Below are 21,636 nucleotides of genomic sequence, written 5' to 3'. Positions count from 1 at the left end.
GAAAGACGACACACACAAGCACTTGTCAATAGTCAACGGTTGCCAGATGGTGAAACCACAGAAATATACCTCTTCTAAAGAATAAGAGTGCTCATCACATTGTCACCACTCTTGTGCTTGCCTTTGTCCTCGGATCTCGTATCTAATGAACTCTTTACCATAAGTCCGAGAAATGGCTCTTGCAAAACTACATGCAAAACATGACAGATTTGTTAAGTCATGCATATGCCACGATAGGAGCACAAGTGCCTAGGTACATGCGAGGAGTTATACCCTCGCGCGACCCCTTTCACACTATAATGCAGACTGCATTCAATCCTCTGCAAAATTAACTTGCAAGCAACTTGCAAGTCAGGTGCACGTAGAAGTGTATGGAAGTAATTAAAGCATATTCTTGCCATCAGCTTTTGTCGAAATTGGCACCAATTTGATCTATGCCATCTTGTCGTCACAGATGATAAAAAGCACCCCTGAAGTGCGTTTCAAATACAGCGAGTTGACATAAAAATCAAGGATGAAACATTGTGCCAACTTGCGTACTATACACAATGTCATACCATTTCCATGTTTAGGGCAAGAAAATAACTTTTTATAACAAGGTTCGAGTATCAAGAGAGTATTACATTCTCCACATACCGTATAACGAAGATGCTACCTTCACCACCTAACCGAGGTAATTAAAAAAATTGATTTTTCATGTTGCTGACATACCAACCAACACGAACCAATCTCTAAACAATTTACATCTCCGAGCTGTCTATGGATCCGAGGGGAATATATGTGTCGAATGTGGGAAAAGTATTGGCAAGCCAGATACTGTATACCTTTGCCTGGTCATATCTATGCTATATACCGCTTACACTTAAGGGTCACACTCGTGTAAGAGCTGCACCTTCAACTTCGCACCACAAACTTGAAAGAAAAAAAAAGAGAAAGAAGACATTGTGCATGGCATGCAGTGTCTTCGGAGGTTGTTTTGAAAAGCTGCAAAGTCACAGGCATAGCTCACGCTAGCCCTAAGCCATAGATAGCTTAGAAGATGACTGTATCCACGAGTGCGCAGCTGAACCAAGCCTTAGCAACGGTGACAGCAACAGTGGCGAGGACTAGATGAGCACCACATACACGAGATGCATGTGAACGAACAAATGCATTAAAAAAAGAAGTGTTTACTCTCGCTATAAACGGATCACAGAAATCGGGCATGGCTGGAAAAGCAGGATGGAAATGACCTGCCCCCGTGTAAAGGCTGCACCTCGACAAGATCACAAAAGAAAAGATCAAAAAGAAAACATTTTGGAACTAACATGCATAAACGGAGACTGACAAGTGCACTAGAAAATTCCCAATGCCAAGTTTGGACTGCAGTCTTAAATTTCAAGTTGCATTCACAGACAGGGGAGAAATTGGGTTTTATCATGCAATCCCTGGTCCGTATAATTTTTCTCACGGGTGTACATATGGGTCACGTCGTATGCCAGGATACAGAAAGCTGACACTCATACACCCCAGACCATTAAATTTCCCATATTGCTCATTGAGGCTTTTTTGTTCTCACCTCTATTGTGAATGACGTGCCATGCAGTAGGCAAAAAGTAAATGTACACCAACATTTTGTGGCAGGTATAGCTAGGTAATTGCACCTTAACAAAACGATTGTGTACACGAATTTCACAAGTAGTATTTATACCTGCCTTCACCAGCAATACAACAATGGGGACACAATGGTGAGATTTATTACAGAGTATTTTACAGAGCCATTCTTCTCCAATTGTGACTTGTGAAAGCACGTCTTGACATGGATCAAAAATTTGAATAGTGCTTGAGCCTGAAAGTGTAAAAGAAAAAACACATGAACAAAAGTTATATACTTTTAAACATAGTACTTCTAAAATGAGTAACTCCATTTATTAAAATTACATAGAGGGCGGGATTCTGTAATGATTATTTTTCTGGTTCATTCTTTTTGCCATTCATCACTGGCTTTTGCATGTCACTGTGTGCCATTTTCATCAAGATCAACTGCACGGAATGATCATCATTGTCATAGGCATGCCGCCACATGCTACTTAGCACAATGCAAGAAAAGAAGAATAGAATAATAATAATAAAAAAAGAATCCTAGCAAAATACCGCTGATACCCTCATTAGCAAACTTCAAAAGTTCCTACAACTTCACTTTCAACGTTCCTTAGTGAATCCAGCCATAACTCTCAGTAGCTTTCCAAATGTACAATGAGGAAAGCACAGTCTCTACCTGAACAGATGTGCAGTTCCCAAATTGTTCCCACAGAGAAAGTATCCACTGTTGGGCGATATGTCTATACAGTTTGAATATCTGAAGTCGTGCTTTCCTGGGAAGTTGGAGAAGGCAGTCAGACTAGGAAAGTGGACCTGCAAATACGAGTGAAAGTACTGTTGGTCAAGATATTAACAATGAACAACCTAGTAGCAGTACAGTCGAGCTGACTCAACTTGTTTCCCAGTTGTAAAGCTTGCTTTCCCACACGAATATGCAAAGTTAATAGTGGCGCAACCAGTGCTTTTATTTTACAAGTTACGTGCACAGTTTGTGCATTTTATGAGATGCAAGACGTAATCACGGCCTTTGTGACGAAACCGTGTGCAACTCAAAGACTTGAGCTTGTGATGAAAGAAAAGGGCTTCTAATAGGTTATTGAATAGTTCAAAAATCACAATGCATTTGAAATATGAAAAGAAAGCAGATATAACTCAACATATTTGGGGGCTTTTACAATGAAAAAATAAATAAGAAACAGAGTGAGAGAAGATTTAGCTAAAATAGATTGAACATGTGACAACAGCCACACATACTATATATTGTTCAACTGCACATGCAAACAAAAATATAAGTACTAAAACTAAAAAAGAAAACATAACAGCAAGTGTACCGTGTACTTACCATCTTGACAGCGTTAGGTTTGAATGACGAGCTCATGGCTAGCAGTTCCGATGTGCAATTGAACTTCAACTGCGTCACCTCTGTCGTAAGGTTCATAATTTCTTTTAAAGGAGCAGGAAACCTTGTTTCAAACAGCTTAGATGTCTCGTAGACATTCACTACACCTGAATCGGACCTAAGGGGCAAAAAGAAAGGAAACAGAAACAGCACATAAAGCATAGCTCATAAAAAAAAAAAAATTATGGGGTTTTACGTGCCAAAACCACTTTCTGAAAGCATAGCTCATTATTACACAGCTTGTACAGATCAGCACATAGGTTATGGTGGTTGAAGCTTATGACAATGTTTACCAAAGAACCAAAAAGTTGATTTGTTGAGGAAGTTCCTCAAGCGCAAGAGCTCTGCAAGATTTCAGAGCATGGTAGCACAGTTACTTGCCATCCTCCAACTGCATTCCCTTTCTATTGCTATTATTATTATTATTATTATTACATGTTTTATTACATGTTTTATTACTATGATCTCTTTCTTGTTTTTTCACTAGTATGCCACCATGTCGTGCCTTGATCACAGATCAAATGCAAGATTTCAATTCTCTGAACTATCCCATGCTCTGAAATAAGTGAAAACAAAGTGCTCAGACTAGTTATTCATGCAAGTGCTCAGCTGTTTCCAAGTAGGATGCTGTCCTGATCAGCTTGGAGAGAGTTGCTATCGATATATGTATGTACTTTTTCATGCAATGGTCCAAGGCACAGAGCAAACCTTTGGGATGTCCTGTAGCAATAAAGATAAGTATGATGATATTGCTTATAAAAGAAAATAAACAAGAGTGCTGTGTGCACTTCTTGGTTTCGCTTGTGTGTGGCAGCCACAGCAATGGCAGGAACAGAACAAACTAGTATATCTTTACAGTTGTGATGAGCTTGTTCACTCACATGATTTTCTAAATGTTGTTTAAAATGCCTTCTAAATAACTATTTTGCATGTGCCAATTGCACGCAATTTATCGTCTGTACTAGTACCCAAGGCTGTATGCAGCTAATATTTTTACAATATGCCAGTTTTCTGTTGTAGCCAAATCCCCCAACAATAATGCCTTGTGGGCAACATAGGTATGTATAATAAATAAATAAATAAATAAATAAATGAATAAATAAATAAATAACGTCACAACAGTAGATCTACATCTTGAGCACTGAAACCAAACTAGTTCATAGAAACAAGTGTTGTGCTAGTAAATTATTTATGGCATTATGATGCTTATCAGTGTTCCTTTGCTATGGTTAAGAGGCCTTTGACTGTCATTTAACACAAAGAAATTACAAGCTGAGAATGTCTTGCCAGTACTCCTTTAAGAAATAATTTTTAAAAAATTTAATAAGTAATAAAAAAGAGTTCATTACGAGACGCATACCCTGAAGCAAGAAACTGTCCATTTGGCGAAGCAGCCAGAGAGAGCCCATCTAAGCATCCATGATCCGTGAAACGATGCCGGCAGCGACGACTCTTCATGTCCCAAATGCAGACATCACTGCCACCTGTGCCAGGAAAACAGGAAAGAGCAGGACAGAGTTTGCAGCTACAAATATAACACACGCTATTACGGCGAGCGAGACCAATCAGGGGAACTAAGAGGCCACATTTATTTTTACAGCCTACAGGCACTGAAGACAAGGAATGGACGGGGGAAATTGACAGTGTACTGTAATTTAAATGTAGAAATGACAATGAAAAAAAGGAAATGAGAGTCAACAAAAAGACAACTTGCTACAAGGTTGGTGCCAAACTCACAATCTTCACATCATGTATGAAATGCTGTGCCAACTGAGCTACAGCAGCATCTGTCCTTCCTGTCCATTTTCTTCAGTGTTTGTATGTGTGTGTAGTAAATTTAGCCCTGTGAGTACAACCACACTGAGACTCGCAGCCATGGCAGTGGATGATATGTATGTGCAGTATATTTTGTTGGAGAGCCCTAATGAGTGGCTGCCCACCAGTGCATTTCAATGAAGGCAACTTTTCGAAGAAAGGGGAAGGGGGGGGGCTATAGAATTTATATTGTGGGGTTTCACGTGCCAAAACCACAATATCTCTTTTATACGTCGATTCTGTTGATTGAAAACTTACTTTCTCGCATTTATTGCTTCTTCAGAATCATAAAAAGCATAAAGCTGCAGAAAAAATTAAGAATTTTGAATTTTCAGTGAATTTTGTCGGGTCTACTGAATGTGGACCCCATGCGAAAAGTCATTACAGAAACACCAAACATGAAAACATCAACTAATTCCTGTCTAGCAGGCTTGAAAGGCGCCTATCCTGACAGTTGAAAATAATGCCTGGTGCAAAACATTGTGGAACACAATGAAATAAGTCAACCTGCCGCATGCACAACATATTGATGCCAAGAAAGAACACCCAACCGCCTACTTTCTCACTTGTTTTACTGAAGCATTCTGCGCTTGTTATTCAAACTTGCAGCACTATTCCAATCAGCAGTGTTTCAAGACGTATGCAACACAATTTAAATATTCTAAATTTCAGCGATGCTTTTGCTGTTGATGCAATACCGTATTTACTCGCATAATGAACACACCTTCTTTCTCAAAAAATATGCGCAAAGTTGTGGAGGTGCGTTCATTATGCGGGGTAAAATTCTTGGCAATTTTATTTTCCCAGCGGTCACCTCTAAAGAAGTCAGTTTCGGCCGAAATGCGAACCATAGATTGAGATAGCAAATGTGTAGACAGCCACACGAAGTCAGGATAGTAGTTTTATTGGCCGTATAAACCTGCAAACATCCGCTTCAAAGCAAGCTGAGTGGCGAGAATGCAGCAGGCACAAAGGTATGAGCCGCCATCGACTCAGCCCCCGACGCAGATCATCTTGGAGATATGATGCGCCACGGCCACGCAATGCGCAGTTGCTGCCAGAGTAACTTCCCCCCCCGCCCCCGCGGTGCGAAGCACATGACGGAAGATGAGGTGTTTCCTTGCCGATTTACTCCCGTGTACGCGGGAGATTGAGCTGCGATCGTCGCCACCCCTCGATCATGGTTGTGCAATACGCAGTTGCCAGGGTACAACGCCGCTTCCCCCCCCCCCCCACCTCGGGCCTTTTGGGTGACGAAAGATGGCACGCGAGATTCGTCGGCTTCCCTCACACGCTTTCACTAATTCCTACACCATGCGGCACGCGGAGGCGACGACGACAGCAAAAATGCGCCTGGAATGTCCATATATTTGCTGGCACCATGAAAGTAGGAGACACGGTACGATTCGGCGTCTGACACAACGTCGGACACAATTGCACCCACGCAGGATGCCTTATCAGATGCCGAATCGTACCTTGTGTTTCCTACTTAACGGCAGCAAGTTCAGGGTGCAACCATTATGCGAGAAAAAGAAAAAAGCCCACTTCTTGATTGGAAAAATGGGGGGCTATGTTCATTACGCAAGTGCGTTGATTATGCGAGTAAATACGGTACCTTGGAGTACACAATTGTGTACACAACGCCTGAAAGAGATATGATTAGGGGCATGCCATAGTGGGAACTACGGATTAACTTTGACCACCTGGAGTTCTTTTTTAGCGGGCACCCAATGCACGGTACACAGGCGATCTTGTATTTTGTACCCATCGAAATGTGGTTTATTTCGGATGAACAGGAAAGTACTGCATCTGAATGTGGGATTGAACAAAATGTGCAGAGAAATTCCATCTCTAGCAAAATTAGCGTGAACAATTCAGCTCAGCAGTTTAGTTGGTTTCTTTCCCAGTGCATTTTCTTTCATTCCACTTCTGCTATATGTACTCCCTTTTCGAGATCATCCTTTGAAAAAAAAAAAAGACGTGTCACATTCCACACATCTCGATACGTTCAGTCCTCCAGCCAAATCGAATAACCTGCCTTGTCAAATTGCAGCCGAGCACACCACTAATAAATTTCTAAAACCTGTTCGCACATATCTCATGTCCTCACTGCTATTCGTCTGAGTGCAATGTTTCTTTCAGTTACTTTTACCACATGTCCTCTGTTCACATTTCATTAAGAAGTATATCCTGCTTTTGCAGGGTGTAAGTGCAGAGTTCTTTTTATTTTATTTCTAGCACGCCGTCTGCTTGCACATCTTTTAGCAGTGAATAATTACAACATTATTTAAAACAATTTTTGTACCTTGCATGCTCTGCATCTTGCACGAAGAGGGCCTTTAAGGTATAATGAACTAAATAATTTAAAAAAATACATTTATGGCTGGCCCTTCTATGCTACATTTGATATACAATATTGTAATCCCAGCTATTATTACTATGTATTATCCCACCTTGACCCGGATAAGCTGCTCTTCCTAAAATATATTCTCCTCTTTCTGTATGTTTTATTCATATTTTTTTTCTGCTTATTAAAACAAAAGGCACTTGTGTGTCCTCTCTCTCAGTTCTTTTTGTTCTATCATCAGTCTGCACAACGAAGTTTGTTCCCTGCCTCCAATTTCCACAGAAAACTTTGAAGCTTGTATTTCACAGAACAGCGCATCTGCTCCCATCATACAATTTCATCAAATACAATAGATATTACTTAAGCTTAGAAACAGTAGGCAATGTGTAACTTACTCAAGAATTAGGTTAAAACAACAATACTTAATGATCATAGCACAAGCTAAAACCAAGTCAAATAAAAATTCTCTTCAATAGTCAAAAGCCGCTTACCAATAGTGTACATCAAAGAGCCATCAGGTGAAAATGCAACGCACTTCACCTGCTTATTCATCTTTAGTGTGTCCAAACACTCCTTTGACTGGAAAAAAAAGATTCTCTTTTGAGTGAATAAGTATGTGGAACAATATCATCAAAGAAAACATGCAAACATCACCTCCACTTACAAAGAATAGCCCTAATAACAAGTCTATCAATTCTCACAGAGATCGCATAATTTTACAAAATTACCAGAACTTGTTTGGCAAAACTATAATGATTCGCGTCTCCCCTTAATGCAGGAAGTTCAACAGGGGGCCTGTCAAGACTAATCTAAAAGCAACTTTATTATATTATATATAGGCCTCTATTATAGGCCTTTTATTGTTATCTGGAATTGCTGTTACAGACTCTTAAGCACCGCTCACAGGGGACCAATGTGCATGCTCCTTTCAGCTTACTTCTAGCAACACCTGCGTGCCACATTCCTGTCTCAATCTGAAAGTGGCCATCGAGATCTCTGTCTTCCTCTTTTGAAAAGCCCTAGAGCTTACAGCTAGCTTACAGGTAATTGAAGTCACAAGTTGCATGAAACGTAACAAGCATTATTCCACAGGTGCGCATAATAATAATACTGTCGACATGGAGTAAAAGAGTCCTACGGCAAAAATTTTTCCCACACGGCTAAAAGACACAAATCATCTCATCAAGTTGCTCCAAAGCAAGGACCCTTGAAAATGCGCATGTCTGCTTACAGGTGAAAAATAAAATGAGGGTGCAGTAACGTGAGCCAAGTGGCCTCTTCCTTTTTGCTGCCCTATCGAGGCAACCGTAAGATGGCCAACTACACTGAATGTATTATGTCTGATGCCTTTTCGAAGCAGTGTTTCATGGCGTTCTTATTCCCAGTTTCATCAGTGCATATAATGTGTCACAGAAAATACAATCGCTCAATCACAGCTGCCCTGCTTCTAATGGGGCACTGCAATGGCTTTGGACACAAGTAAATTTGTGCAGCTGGTAAACTATATCGTTACGAACAACTGAGACAAATATTGTTTCTGTATGTACAGCTGGTAGCCCACATTATTATCTAAAGAGAATCCTGCTCTTTCGTTACACTACTTCAAAACCCCTGCTACTTTTCTTTCTTATACTTATGGAAGAGTAAACACAATGGTTACTTCACGGAGTTCTTTAAACGTCAAGACAAAGCAATGGCTCCAGCAAAAACCGAGCCACACTGATGGTGTAAGCTGCGCAGTATTGTCTTTAGTAAACGTATTAGGCGTCTCGGTGCTCGTACTGTGACCAGAGACGGTGCATGTGTAAACCAAGGAACACATGGCACCATAAAGTATAAACCCCATGCAAGCGATCCTGCACGCGACAGCGACAAGCGACGCGATGGAGATGGCTGTCGCGTTCGCTCGCCGCCTACAAGTTGTACCCCATGCGAGCGATGACTTCGAGCGACGTCTCCCCAGTGTTGCCGGTATGAGGGCAGCAATATAGGCGCCAAAACTAGCGTGACGCGTGCTTAATTAACTTAAGTTGATGTGTTTTTGTGCAAAAAGCAGCATAAATTATTTCTGAAAGTCTTGCAGTAGGTTCTTATCCTTGCACGTATAAAAATTCAATCGTTTGCTCGTTCCGTGTGACAGTCGGAAGTACTTGAGTTATGTACATCCAGTTCCGGCTTCGCGCTATTGGCTAGTCGCTCATAGCACTTCCGGGCGACGAGCGACGAATTCTAGATTTGCAGAACCGAGCGATCGCGCGACAAGACCGAGCGATCTGTTCACGCGACGGCCAGATCCGTCGCTCGAAGCCGTCGCTCGTCGCTGTCGCGCACAAAATCGCGCTCATGGGGTTTAGCCTTAACAGTGGCACCTTCCGCCTTGGTATCCTTCACGGCATAACACGAATGTATTGTGGCGAAACCAACTTTAATATCAATACAGTTCAGTAAATAAACGATGTGTTTCGGCATTTGTTTAATTTGACTCACTGGATAATTTGATCAGTTTCGTTGATCCCGTCAATATCTAATTAACGGAAGTCGATTGTATATAGTGATATATACTCATATTTTTTTCTTCTTTTATCCTAAAGGAAACTGATGATAGTGACATAGTACTCGCAAAACACCACTTACTTTTGCAGAGACAATGTATATTTCACCGAAGCGTCCAGTCAGCACAAAGTACAGACCATCAGGTGACACATAAAACTGCTTCGTGTTTGTGATGTTGAGACCTGGTGAAACAAAGATTGAAAGAGAGAGAATTACAAACATGTGCTTTCTTTACACATTTTTCAACCCTTTTAATTTTACAGTACCATGCAAGAAAGCTTCATATTTGCCATAAGGTGCGAACTATAATTCACATCAGTAAGATGACATTGTACTGTACACTCCACTCTAAAAGAGAACACCAGATTAGCTTTCAGCCTTCGGTTACAGCCAAAATGCGAAGTGAAGGCCTGTAGAATATGCCTGTGTGACGGAACCTTTTTTCAACTTCATATCGGAACCTTTTTTCTGATGAAGTTGAATTGTTTCTATTATGTCTACCTTGTTATTATTTATGCCTTGTTATCTATTGTGATGCATTGCCTATACTTGTGTAACCACTCTTTTGTGTTTTTGTTACTGTAACCCCCTTTTTGCATATTTGCCTATTTGTAGCACCTTCCTATATTTTTGTTTGAGTTCTTTTATTGCCCTCTTGCTATGCTCCTGCTTATGAGCAGCAGTATTGAAAATAAATAAATAAATTTAGTCATTCCATTTAAGGAAAGACTATACATGTATTGTACACATATTTGTTAACCTTAGTGAGCTTCATAAAGCAGAAAATTTAACAAAAGTTTCATTCACAGCAAAGATGGACTGTTCAATGCCTTTCTTCATAGAAACATGAGGCTCAGATAAAAGCTGATAAATTATTATTATTATTAAGCGCAAAGAAAAACAAACACAAGCAAATAAACTGGTGAGGAAACAGAACACGCTGATAGCGGCACCTGAGACGGGTGCAATGCCTGCTGTATTTACGTGTAATACTAATCAGTACTAATAGTAATAATCAGTGCTCAGTGTATAGGCCGAACAGCTTAAAATGAAATTATTTCTTAGGTAGTCCACACTATTTTATAACTTTAAGAGACAAATTTCAACTCAAAACATGCCGTTTCTTTTTAATAGGTCATCAGCAATTGGTACTATACAGTCCGTTTTGCTTGTGCTAGGTTTAGTACTATACACTTATACCCATGCCACACAGGCAAATTAGCAAATTAAGTGACACTTTGGCAGTGTGCTGCTAAATGAGAAAATGTGCTTTGGAATTGATGGGCCTGGCAATGGCTGAATCAGTAGACACAACATACATATGATGTTTTAAGCCTTGTTTGCAAAATAAGTTTGTTATTGCTAAAAAACAGCATTTACAATAAACTTTAGTAAAAACGAGGTAATTCTTTCCAACCACAACAACACTGCCAATCATCATGAATCAAGACAAGAGAGCGTCGCATCTAAGGTGAGCAGAGGAAAATTGACGGATTCCATAGCAAATGGCACAAGAACGGCTCGCGAGCATTTGCGGCGCACCATAACAGCACTTATTCGTCCCTTACAGACTACTACAAGGTACCGCTCACTTTTCAGGCTCTCAGAAAATACGAAGGATTGTTCCAATTTTGCATCTTCAAGAGCACGTCTACCAAAGATGTGAGCTACGTGCAGACAGTGTTGATATTGCGCTGTTTGAGTGCGCCATGTACATGAATTCCAGCCGCTTCAATTACCCACAAGGGTGCAGCTGTATGTTCATACCACAACGAAAAACTTGTCACCATCCTAAACAGCGATAAGAGGCACTGTCAAAGCACCCTACATAATAATTACACCTTGGCCTCCTCACCAGACCATCCCATTGGTGCCCTACTTCCGTCCATTCAACTCTAAACAAACGATGGTGGCTACACAGGTAAGATGGCTAGCACAGGCATAAATATATGTGTGGCCATTACACGCGTAAACAGCCTGAGAGCAAAAATAATAAATTAGCTTATTTTTTACACTATACCACATTTTATTAGCTTGTAACATTTTCAATCCCGATAAAGGTGGTTTTAAATTACTGCTGATTCTGCTTTCAGTATTAGACTATATAATTTTTAAGCCTTGCTACCAAGACTAAACACTTCAATGCAGCAAAGCGAGTTCGCCGAACAGACTTGCTGACGAGTGCATTCTCCAATGAGTGTCACTAAACGTTTCCGTATGACAGCCTGCAAATGACACTAGCAGCAAAGTGCACTCGCTCGAAATGACACTAAATTTGCCCATGTGAAAGGCGTATTAATTTCAGTATGTGATTTTTATTCTTATGGTGAGCGACACTGTAACCGAGCGAACGAGCACAGCGGGAGATGAAAGACACAAGGAGGAAAGCGTAGGAGGAGGGTATAGCAAAAGCATGCGAAGTAGTGCAGTGATGATAACTACGAGATGATGCCAGAGTAGCACGCGTCGTCTGGGAGGTCTGTCTGCAGCGGCCGCTGTCAATCGCGGCCACGCGTCACCTACCTGCCTCTCGTGATCTCCAGATTAACAAGGCAGTCGCGCCACAGTTCGCTCCGTTTGCAATGTGCCGCAGGAGACAGATTGTCGGCACCAGCCAATATATCACGAAATGAAAACACGTATACAGCTGCGGTCAAATTTTGCATTGGGGAGTGTTGTGACCGTCAGTGAATATTTTAGTACAGTAAAATCTTGCTGGCACCGTCGCACCCTTTTCTTTTTTTTTTTTATTTCAAAGTATGCCTACAATTTCAAAAACTTTCATCATGCATAGTCGGCACATATGAATTTCCAGCTTTCAAACAAATATAGCTTGTGGACTATAGTCCAGAAAATGTGGCACTTGCTCACTAAGACCAGAGTACAGAAAGAATGCAAGGCATAGGAAGAAAAAAGAAAAAAAAAACACAGAAGGAAAAGGCAAAGATAAATGCTGTATCACAGATAAAAGTCGCACAAGCATAAAACTTCTGGGCAAAAATTAATGCATGGGGGGGTGGGGAGGCTACCTCAGCCAGAGTTAGTACCTTTAGGAAAACGGATCTCCGTCGTTTTGCCAGCCATCATGTCATAGCAGAACATGTGGTCCTTCTGCGAAGAGCCGGCCCATATTTCGTGGCCATCCAGAGAAAAGTGAGCACAATATATGGGAAAGCGGTCAAAGTGAACAGCTTGAATCTTGGCATTGGTCTTTCCATCAACCTAAAAAAAAAAATGCACATCAATAAGGGTCGTTTGGAAGGTCGCTTACAAGTTCGTAAGTTTTTTGAACATGCACACTGCTGAAAGAACCTTGACCAAATCATTATTGTTCAATGTAAAATTAACAGTTCAAAACTTCCTATGAAGGAAAAAGGATGCAATAAGATAAAAATTTCAAAAGGTGAACCGAATTTCCTGCCATATGAATCAGTCCATGAACGCAGATGCTGTGATTTGAAACGTAGGTCATTTTCCCCTTAGTATCACACTTACACAAATCTAACCCATCGTTTTTACAAAAATAGGTCTAAAAGTTGCTAGCGCACAATCGGATAAGAAACCAAACCGCATTCGCGGTGTTGGCGACAATTTACCGTAAGAGCTGTCAGATGCAGCGCGATGACCATCATGAGATGGCGGCAGAGCCCGTATACTAGAAGGTTGCTGCGGGTTCATTTTGTGCTAGACTACGATCACTTTACGAGATAATATGACTTTCGCGAGATTTTGTGTGACTAGGCACCGGATGCATCAGCCCATACAGCTACCAGCATCTCCGGTGCTGTGCTGAGCCTGCTATACGCGCAGAGTGCCAGGAACACTCTCAGCTACATATTTCGACAAGGGTGATGCAGGGTCACGTAAAATCTTGTGGAAATGATTGCTTGAAAATGTCGTGTTGTGTGCTTGCTATGTGAGGGCAATAAAGCAAAAGTGACAATGCCGAAGCCATTTTCATTGTGAAAGCTCACTTAAAGAAGTTTCCCTAACCTCTTCATTTTTTTTTGTGATCACAAATGTGGGGTCATTATATTTTTTTATAAATTGGGCACGTAATTGCATTCAGGTAAATTTTTCTTTCTTTACTTTAAGCCACCGAAAATAAGTTGCATGTTAGGTTTGGGTGTGCGTTAGAATCACGCAAGTACAGTAGTTTCTGAAACAATCAGAACTCAAATGGAAACTGTCAACAAGCAAATTTGAAACAAACAGTTCTCGTTTTTGTACGTCACTGCAATTTGCACGGTTTTAAAGATATAGAAACAGCCAATGTAACAATCAAGCTAGAAAGAAAGTGTGCATTTATAAAGGAAATCAAAAGACATTATTATTTGTAAACCATGATTTGTAATATGCGATCATATGCAAATTTCTTAACGTGCGGCCCCACGGATCTGCGCAGCACATTGTCATGAAGGCACACTGCTCAACACAGAGCCGCAGAGACAATATAACTACCATTCAGTGTTTTCAGTTTCTATTCCGAAATTTGCCGTGCCTTTTTCGGTTTTTATTTCCACACGAAGGAAATGTGCGTGTGTGTACATGTGCCCATGCTAACTAGCGATCCTGCTCTCCAACACTGTAGTAGCTCCAATACAGAATAACAACATTTTAAAAGTCTAGCAAGGGCATGATGTCCTATATTATTCAGGAAATTAATGACTGGTTTGAGTGAGTGCAGTGAGATTGGACCCCAAAAAGAATAAGAATTTATTTGTAACATTATGCCGCTACTGAGCCCCAACGAATACCTAATGCGTAAAAAATAACTAAATAGATAACGCTAGGTCTCACAAGCCATTGTGAAGAAAAAAATCAAACTTTGAACATTAAAGGAGTAATGGTAGTCGAACCTCGATGTTTGTTTTATGTTATGCCATTTATACCTTATGAATACCTCACTGCTTGCGTGGCATGCTGACACGATATTTAGTTCGCCAGGCTCCTTGCATCGCAGAACATGTAGGCTCACAGCCACATGCTAGTCACCATCTTGGCTTACTGGTAAGATTACCTTTACTGTCCCTTTTCGGTTAAAATCGAATTACAGAAAATAAAATTGATGTACATTTTCTTTTGTTTAAACTAAAAAAGTAGAACCTTGGATATAAGTGTAACTGATAAAACAGCATTTTTTCTGGACCTTTGTTTTCTGCTGACAATTCTTGTAGGATGCTTCTATGAAGATAGTGACATCGTTTTACGTGGTTAACTATGCAGGCTATGCATGAGCTTTTTTTTCTCTTTTCCTCTTTCTTCAATGGCCACAACTGGGAATGCACATTACATGCAAAGTCAGGTTATACAGATAAAAATGTGGTACATCAATCTTACGGCATCTGCCATTTTTAACAAGTTGTTCCGTTATGTTGTGAACAAATAATCTAACTAGAGAAATAGATTAGCATTTCAATCCTCTGCAGCTGGGTGGGTACGCTGTGGCAAAAAAAGAAAGCATGCAAAATTCACCTGGCAAATAGTTGCTGTGCCCGAAAGAGCTGCTACAAGAGCCACTTGAGAGTTTGGGTGAAACTCGACGCTCTTCAGCACGCTCTGAAAGACAAAAAAAGAGCGAAACAAGAGCTGTTGAATGGATGAGACGCAGAACACTATTAAATTCTGATCGACAACCCTCCCACTCAGATAACGCTAGCGCCATTTTTCCTTTTCGCAAGCAGTGGCCACTCTCTTGACAATTTTTTCGCTGCCAATTTCACACGCTATGTCACACTTATGGCTGAGAGGATGTTCTACATCTGCCACCATGACTGCAAGTAGCATTGGCTAACACTCCCAGGGCCAGAATTATAGATAAGTACACGTACACAAATACCCAAGAAAGTGGACGAGCTGCCACTTTAGTTCAGTTGGCAGAGCATCGCACCAGTGATGCAGAAGTTGTGGCTCCCACTGGTGGCAAGTTGTATTTTTTTCTTCCATTTTCGTTATTTTTTGCATTTAAATTAAGGTCACGGAAAGCTCTATGCTTTCCATGGCTTCATTTGTTTGTTACAAATACTATATGGAGCATCTTGGTTCCCTTGAGTCTTCTCGCTCCTCACTCAAAGCATGTTTAGATTTCAGAGAGCCAATGAGCAAGCGTTGTGGCAGGCTTATCGTTGCAGTACTATTTTACCCTTGTTTGGTTCTTTTGAAAAAGCATGATGGATGCAGGACCTGTCAACTGCATCTCTCAGTTAATGATGGCTTAATCTGCTACCTGCAAGGTTGCACTTTACTCCTTTGCAAGCCTTTCGATTTTCAGCAGTAATCCAGACGGCACAAACAAGCGAAAAAAATCTGCAAATGCAACTGGCCTCTGGGGGCAGCACTGCTGTAAATGGCAAAGTTTGAAACTTCCATCACTGGTTTTGTATGTATAGCTCCTTTTAGGTATGGAATGTTCAGTTGTACATGCCAAGATGATGTCTCAATGACAGAGGCCACCTCATGAAAATATTGTTTAAGATTCTTTGCATATATGTGTACCATATTTGCACGATTCTACCATGCCATCAATTATAACATGCAGTTATATTACAGCCCAAATATCCAAAAAGATAACTTGGTGCTGATTCCGCCGCGCACATAAAGTAACAACATATGGGTTGACGCATAGCATGTACAAACAATTTTATAGAACATACAAAGGCACACAGACGTGCACACAGCTTAACCTTAGCGGCTAGTCGCTATCGCAGTCCGACGGCACCTCCTTTTTGTTGTCTACTGACCACAGAAAGTAATCTTCAGTTCCATTTAATGCATTAGAAATGCCACGCTTCTTGAAGACTCGCGTAACCACAGTCTGCGGGACCTTGCAATGTCTCTGAGTGTCGCTTTCTTCAGACAACACGTTTGAGGACAGTGTGGCTAGCTACCTTACATAGAGCTTCTTCTGATGGTTTCAGTTTTGATCTTGATCAAATTAGTTACGATGGCAATGCGCATGCAAATATGAACGCACCTTTTACTAAAAAAAGTGTGCCTTAGAATCATGCAAATACAGTACTTACGATAGGACATAAGGCCCAAAATATTCCAGTACTTGCCAAATATGTTATGAAAAACAACTGCAAGATGTACATGTCCACATGTTTGCTACAACACCACTGTGTCATCACATGGAAGTTTAGCTTTAATTTTATCCCTTTGAGGGTCAATGCCATAAACGTACAGCACCGTGAACAAGTCCCAAATGGTAGATGCCATGTATTTATGGCACCGTCTATATGATTGAAAAGAACGGCAATTTTCAACTCTTTATTGCCCAGCCAGTGCTGCCATCCTGCATGGATGCAAGAATATGTTTTCCTTTTTTTTCTTCTTTGCTATGTAGTTCCTTGGCTTTCATTCAACGACATCTCTATGCTGGCGTTTCAGCGACCACTCATGCATCAGTGCATGGGAGGGCGCAAAGAGGTTAGTTCTAGTTTCGTCTTACATTACATCTGTTCACAGGCGGGCGTCGTTACGTATATACAGTTAATGAGGCCTTTATGCATGATGCTGCTGGGCCTACGTTTTCTTTTCTTAAGACTCGGCCCGCGAAAACTGATTGTTCCTTGTTCGGGATGGAATGAAGGATTACAGCAAATTTCTCAGTTGTTTAGTTTTTCTGACGAGCGCACAACCATAGAGTTTTCTAGAGTGCGCTCACATACACTGTTTGATTATGCTATGGGCGTGCACAATGGTTGTTATGTTTGTAAGTGAGTCGAGCGGCGATTCCTCCAATGCGGACCACTACCCAAGTGCCAAATCTGAATATATCTAGTTCAGTGTATCTACTTTTTATATTCTTATTATAAGTGTTTATGGAAGCCCATTTGTATTCACGAATAATGAATGCATGTTTATCTACAGAAAATATTTTTTGTTGCTTTATGGTAACTCTAAAAATATTGAGGTGAATATTTTCCAAATAGGTCAGTCTGAAGATTTTAAATCTGAAATTAAAAAACTTGACCCTGGGGGGTTGCACGTGGTGCAAAAAATTGATCTTCGAAGGGTGAACAGCAATAACTTCTACTATACAAATTTCTGAAGCAGCTTGCCGTCTTCCAAGTAGAATTGCATGTGAAATAGTCAACTCTGTTCCCACACTTCTACTATACAGTAAGAGTAAACACATGTGGGTGCAATATAATTCACTGAAAAATTCAACATTGTTCATTTGTGTTTCTGCTGTATACTTTCAATGATACTGGGCATGCAAGAAATAAGGTTAAGATTAATTCTTAACAGGCAGAATCAACTGAGGCTTCAAGGAAATATAGGAGTAGAAGCAGCAAGGGGGATTTGCTTGACATTTTAAAGTAAACATCAAACGAGAGGCTGCTGAAAGTCTTCTTACATTTTCCCTGGACTCAAAGGCCAGTGGTGTACACTTGTGAATTTGCAACGTGCTTGTTGGCAGGTTCTTAGAGTCTCCAACAAATCTAGTTGCTTTTCGCAATATTTCGTCATCTTCCTCGTCATCTGCTAGTGCAAAAAGCAACAACAAAAAAAGTGATTGCACTACTAAAATTCATCTATGTATAAGCATGTAGCATGAATTACACCAAGTAAAACAAGTTTTGTGAATATAGAGACTACACTTTCACACATATAACTCACCCATGTATCTTGGCCTCACCGCCAATTACAGCCTCCCCAAATAGAAGTAAGATGAAACGAAATTATGGCAATTAACAACCCAGAAAACAGATGGGCGTGCAGAGATTGCTAAGTTAATCCAGCATCTCTGGATTAACTCAGAACATGTGGAGCTCTTTAATGCAGATTTAAAACTATAATACACAAGCGTTTCTGCATTTCATGCCCATAGAAATATGGCTGCCGCAGCCAGAATTGAACCCATGACCTCACGCTCGGCAGCACTATAGCGTAGCCACTGAGCCACAGCGAGCCTTGGAAATAAAAAGAAATAAGCTACGAGGAGTATAACCTGTGCAAATAAGTGCATACTAGATTGTTAAAATGTTTTCCCAAAGTAACATTGCACAATGCAATGTTCCAGAAACAATTAGTTCAATCACTAGTGCTGCTCTGTAATTAAGTGCAGTACAGTGCTGGGACAGCTCAAGATTGATTTTTATTTGCGATTTATGAGATGCATCACACATTGCTATGATGCCAGCATTCAAAGAAAAAAGGTTTGTGTATAACCTCTGCCAATGATTTGCAGTTAAACTTCAAGTACGTTAGATGGTGGTTATATGCTTAAAAATCCAGTATGTGTTCAGTGCTCGGGGTACTAAGGATACTTAAAACGTGGCGAACCTGATGGTTTGTCGGCGTCACTTTGCTCTGCCCACCTTGGTACGCCCATAATTTTTGTGTACCTGAAAAGAAAAACAAATTTCAAGCAAGCTACTTGTGAAGACAAGCACCTGCACTCAAGTGCTATTCATTCAAACTTGCTGGGAGCAGCCAATTTGGCCTGAAGTACCCAAAAGTGCTTCAAATCCCATGGCTCACAAGTCCCACTCATGGCTCTAAAACCAGTGAAGAAAAGGCAAACTCTCGCCTTCAACCTCCAGAGACTCTTATACTATGTATCGCCAACTCTATGCATAGCATTGAAAGCTATGGATCACAGCAGCCAATGAGAAAGACAGTACATAAAAAAAAAAAGACCTTTGCAGATGTATGGCAATCTGAACAACTCATACATCAAGGAGAGCAAAGCTGTATGAGGGAGTTTTGCCCTTCAAATGTAAAACAGTGCTCTTTGGGGCGTGTCGGAGCAGAGGTCTCCACGCTATTCTCGCAGGTCCCCTGGGAGGCCCAACAATGATGGGATGAAGCCCCAAGATTAGCAGTGGGCGAGATCCTCGGCATGTCCGTGGATGCTGAAGCCAAAACTGATGAGATGCTGACAGGATGCTGGTCATGTGGGAATATGAAAACAGAAGTGCTTGGTTTGCCACCCCAACTTAAATTTATTTGAGCCAAAGGCCTAGACGCTATACTTGAACTTATTATAAACTTTGGGTGCCTCCTAGCTGAACTCCAAAGTGAAGTCGGTTAAACGAGGCGTGAGGAACAAAAATTACTAATTACTGGCCAAGATAACAAGAAATTGTTATCTATTCAGGTGAGGTATACGCAATGTAACTTTTATACTACAACTCTTGATAATTATGTTTCAAAGCAAATTTATGACTCTGGTGTAGGCTGCATTGCTATCTCTTGTTTGATTGCCATCTGATACTGAGCGTGCTGCCGCAAGCCACCAACCTCTACCACTGTCACAAGAAAACAGTTGTGAAAGTTCCCTTCACAGCTTTGCTGTAAAAAGGATTTTCCATTACTGCCACTAATCCACCTCCACATGACACCAGCTATTTGTAAGGATAACAGAAGTATCAGCAGCACACGATAGACAAGTCCTTTTTGCTTCTGTAAAATGTGCAGCTGCCTCTCTGGTCAGCTGATGACACCTGCAGCTTTCACTACACTGCACAGAATTGATGTCATGAAGTGCAGCGCTAGGAGTTCCCACAGGTGCAGAATGATGTGGCCAGGGCTTGAGAACACTTATGCTCCTGGTGAATGTTTTCACTTCTACAGAGGCTGTACATAATTATTGTGCTTGACATCTAGAACATAGTGGCCTGCACAAACAGCAGGCTCATGAAGCACTGCTCATGGCACTTCACATACTTTAATTGAAGACATAATGTTGATAGAAAATTTAGCATACATAATATGTTCAAACACTACCTGTAACAATATGCTCAAACACTACCTGTGGCAATTTATCTTGTTTCTATTGGCATCTGATGCCCCAAAGTCACAGCAACAAGCTTTTTATTGATCTATACGCTTTTACTTTACATATATATATGTTGCACTCACTTTTTTCTCAAGTGATCAGAATACTCGTCTGTCTTTCTAGCCACCTTGTGAAGAGGCCGCCCGTCAGTGTGCCCCTCTTTGTCTTCCCCTCTGCAAAGGCAAGGCGTAGTATAAGATATTTGACAATGGCCACTAACGACTCGTAACGGGGATGTGCTCACTGGATGTCATTGTCGTCTTCGTCCTGCCAAGCAGGCTTCTTCACGGCATGTTGCGGCAGCAATTCAATGCTCTCTGCATCACTTTCATCCTCACACTCAGACGTTTTCCGCTTAGATGTCTTCTTCCTCTGTCTTTTAACCTGCGAAACAGTGCCACACAGTATTTGTATATGTGGGCGTTGATAGGTCGGTGAACGCTCGCTTCGGTGAACATCTGCATGGAACACGGCGGTAAATGAAGGATGCTTTACATTCGATTAGAGAATTCGTAGACTTGATGGTGCGACAAATGCGATGTTACCAAACAAGAAACAAATGAGCAGCAGAAACGACTCACGTGGGACGACTCGACCGGATCGCGAGATGACCCAAACACTAGCTTCTCTAAGCTCTCTTCCTCGGAGTCCTTTTCAGCTTCGTCACTGCTTCCTTCATCTTCTATTATATCAACAGACTTGGTAATGGGTACGCCGTCTTGTCTGGCCGGCAGTAGCTTCGTCTCGACAGCTGTGCGCAGCATAGTGTCACCTGGAAAGAGAGCATGCTCTATGTATTTTACAGTTCGCTTTACGCCAGGGGATGAAGCTAAAGTGTGTAAGGAAAGCTTGGGCAGCCAGAATTCAGTAAGTTACCTTGAAAAGTTGAAAAACACGGGAAACAGCGTGGTTACGATGGCAGCCGACGGCTGATATGGTAGCGATGGCGATCGTTCTATTGTTGAAGCTTAAAACAAGATAACGTATATCATGCCTCAATTTTAAGGTGTTTATTATAACTAGAACTTCATGCATAAAAAGTATGCTCAGCGAAGCTTTGCCACATAATTGAGGCGTGAAGTCAACTCAAGTAGAAGTTTCTTGTAGTCAGCTTTTTCCACTGCACAAACCAAACCGGCTTAGCCAATGCCT

General features: G+C 41.1%; 1 protein-coding gene across 2 annotated transcripts; it reads right to left on the bottom strand.

Annotated features, from left to right (window-relative positions):
* Positions 1–1,714: 1,714 nt before the first annotated feature.
* Positions 1,715–21,468, bottom strand: wcd (U3 small nucleolar RNA-associated protein 18 homolog wicked). 2 transcript variants are annotated; one of them, XM_050184146.2, is made up of 14 exons: positions 21,361–21,468; positions 21,066–21,256; positions 20,729–20,868; positions 20,568–20,657; positions 18,987–19,048; positions 18,058–18,185; positions 15,171–15,254; positions 12,743–12,917; positions 9,777–9,877; positions 7,634–7,721; positions 4,341–4,464; positions 2,924–3,098; positions 2,258–2,394; positions 1,715–1,828 (listed from the first exon to the last, which is right to left on the bottom strand). In XM_050184146.2, exons 2-14 carry the CDS (start codon positions 21,246–21,248, stop codon positions 1,804–1,806), a joined length of 1,512 nt encoding a protein of 503 aa, XP_050040103.1. In that variant the 5' UTR covers positions 21,249–21,256; positions 21,361–21,468; the 3' UTR covers positions 1,715–1,803. The 2 variants fall into 2 exon arrangements, with proteins under 2 accessions (XP_050040103.1, XP_050040104.1); XM_050184147.2 differs by having other exon boundaries at positions 18,058–18,182.
* Between the last annotated feature and the right edge of the window lie 168 nt (positions 21,469–21,636).

This window comes from Dermacentor andersoni, chromosome 4, assembly GCF_023375885.2.
Source record: "Dermacentor andersoni chromosome 4, qqDerAnde1_hic_scaffold, whole genome shotgun sequence".
NCBI lineage: Eukaryota > Metazoa > Arthropoda > Arachnida > Ixodida > Ixodidae > Dermacentor > Dermacentor andersoni.
Note: the sequence above shows the minus strand (reverse complement) of the source record. Positions and strands in the feature narration are given on the sequence as shown.

Excerpts from the sequence above, each read along its gene's own strand:
- wcd (XM_050184146.2), bottom strand. The coding sequence starts at position 21,248 with ATGCTGCGCACAGCTGTCGAGACGAAGCTACTGCCGGCCAGACAAGAC. Across the intron at positions 20,869-21,065 it reads ATCCGGTCGAGTCGTCCCAC|GTTAAAAGACAGAGGAAGAA; the intron begins GTGAGTCGTTTC and ends ACTGTTTCGCAG. Across the intron at positions 2,395-2,923 it reads AACCTAACGCTGTCAAGATG|GTCCACTTTCCTAGTCTGAC; the intron begins GTAAGTACACGG and ends TCGTATTTGCAG.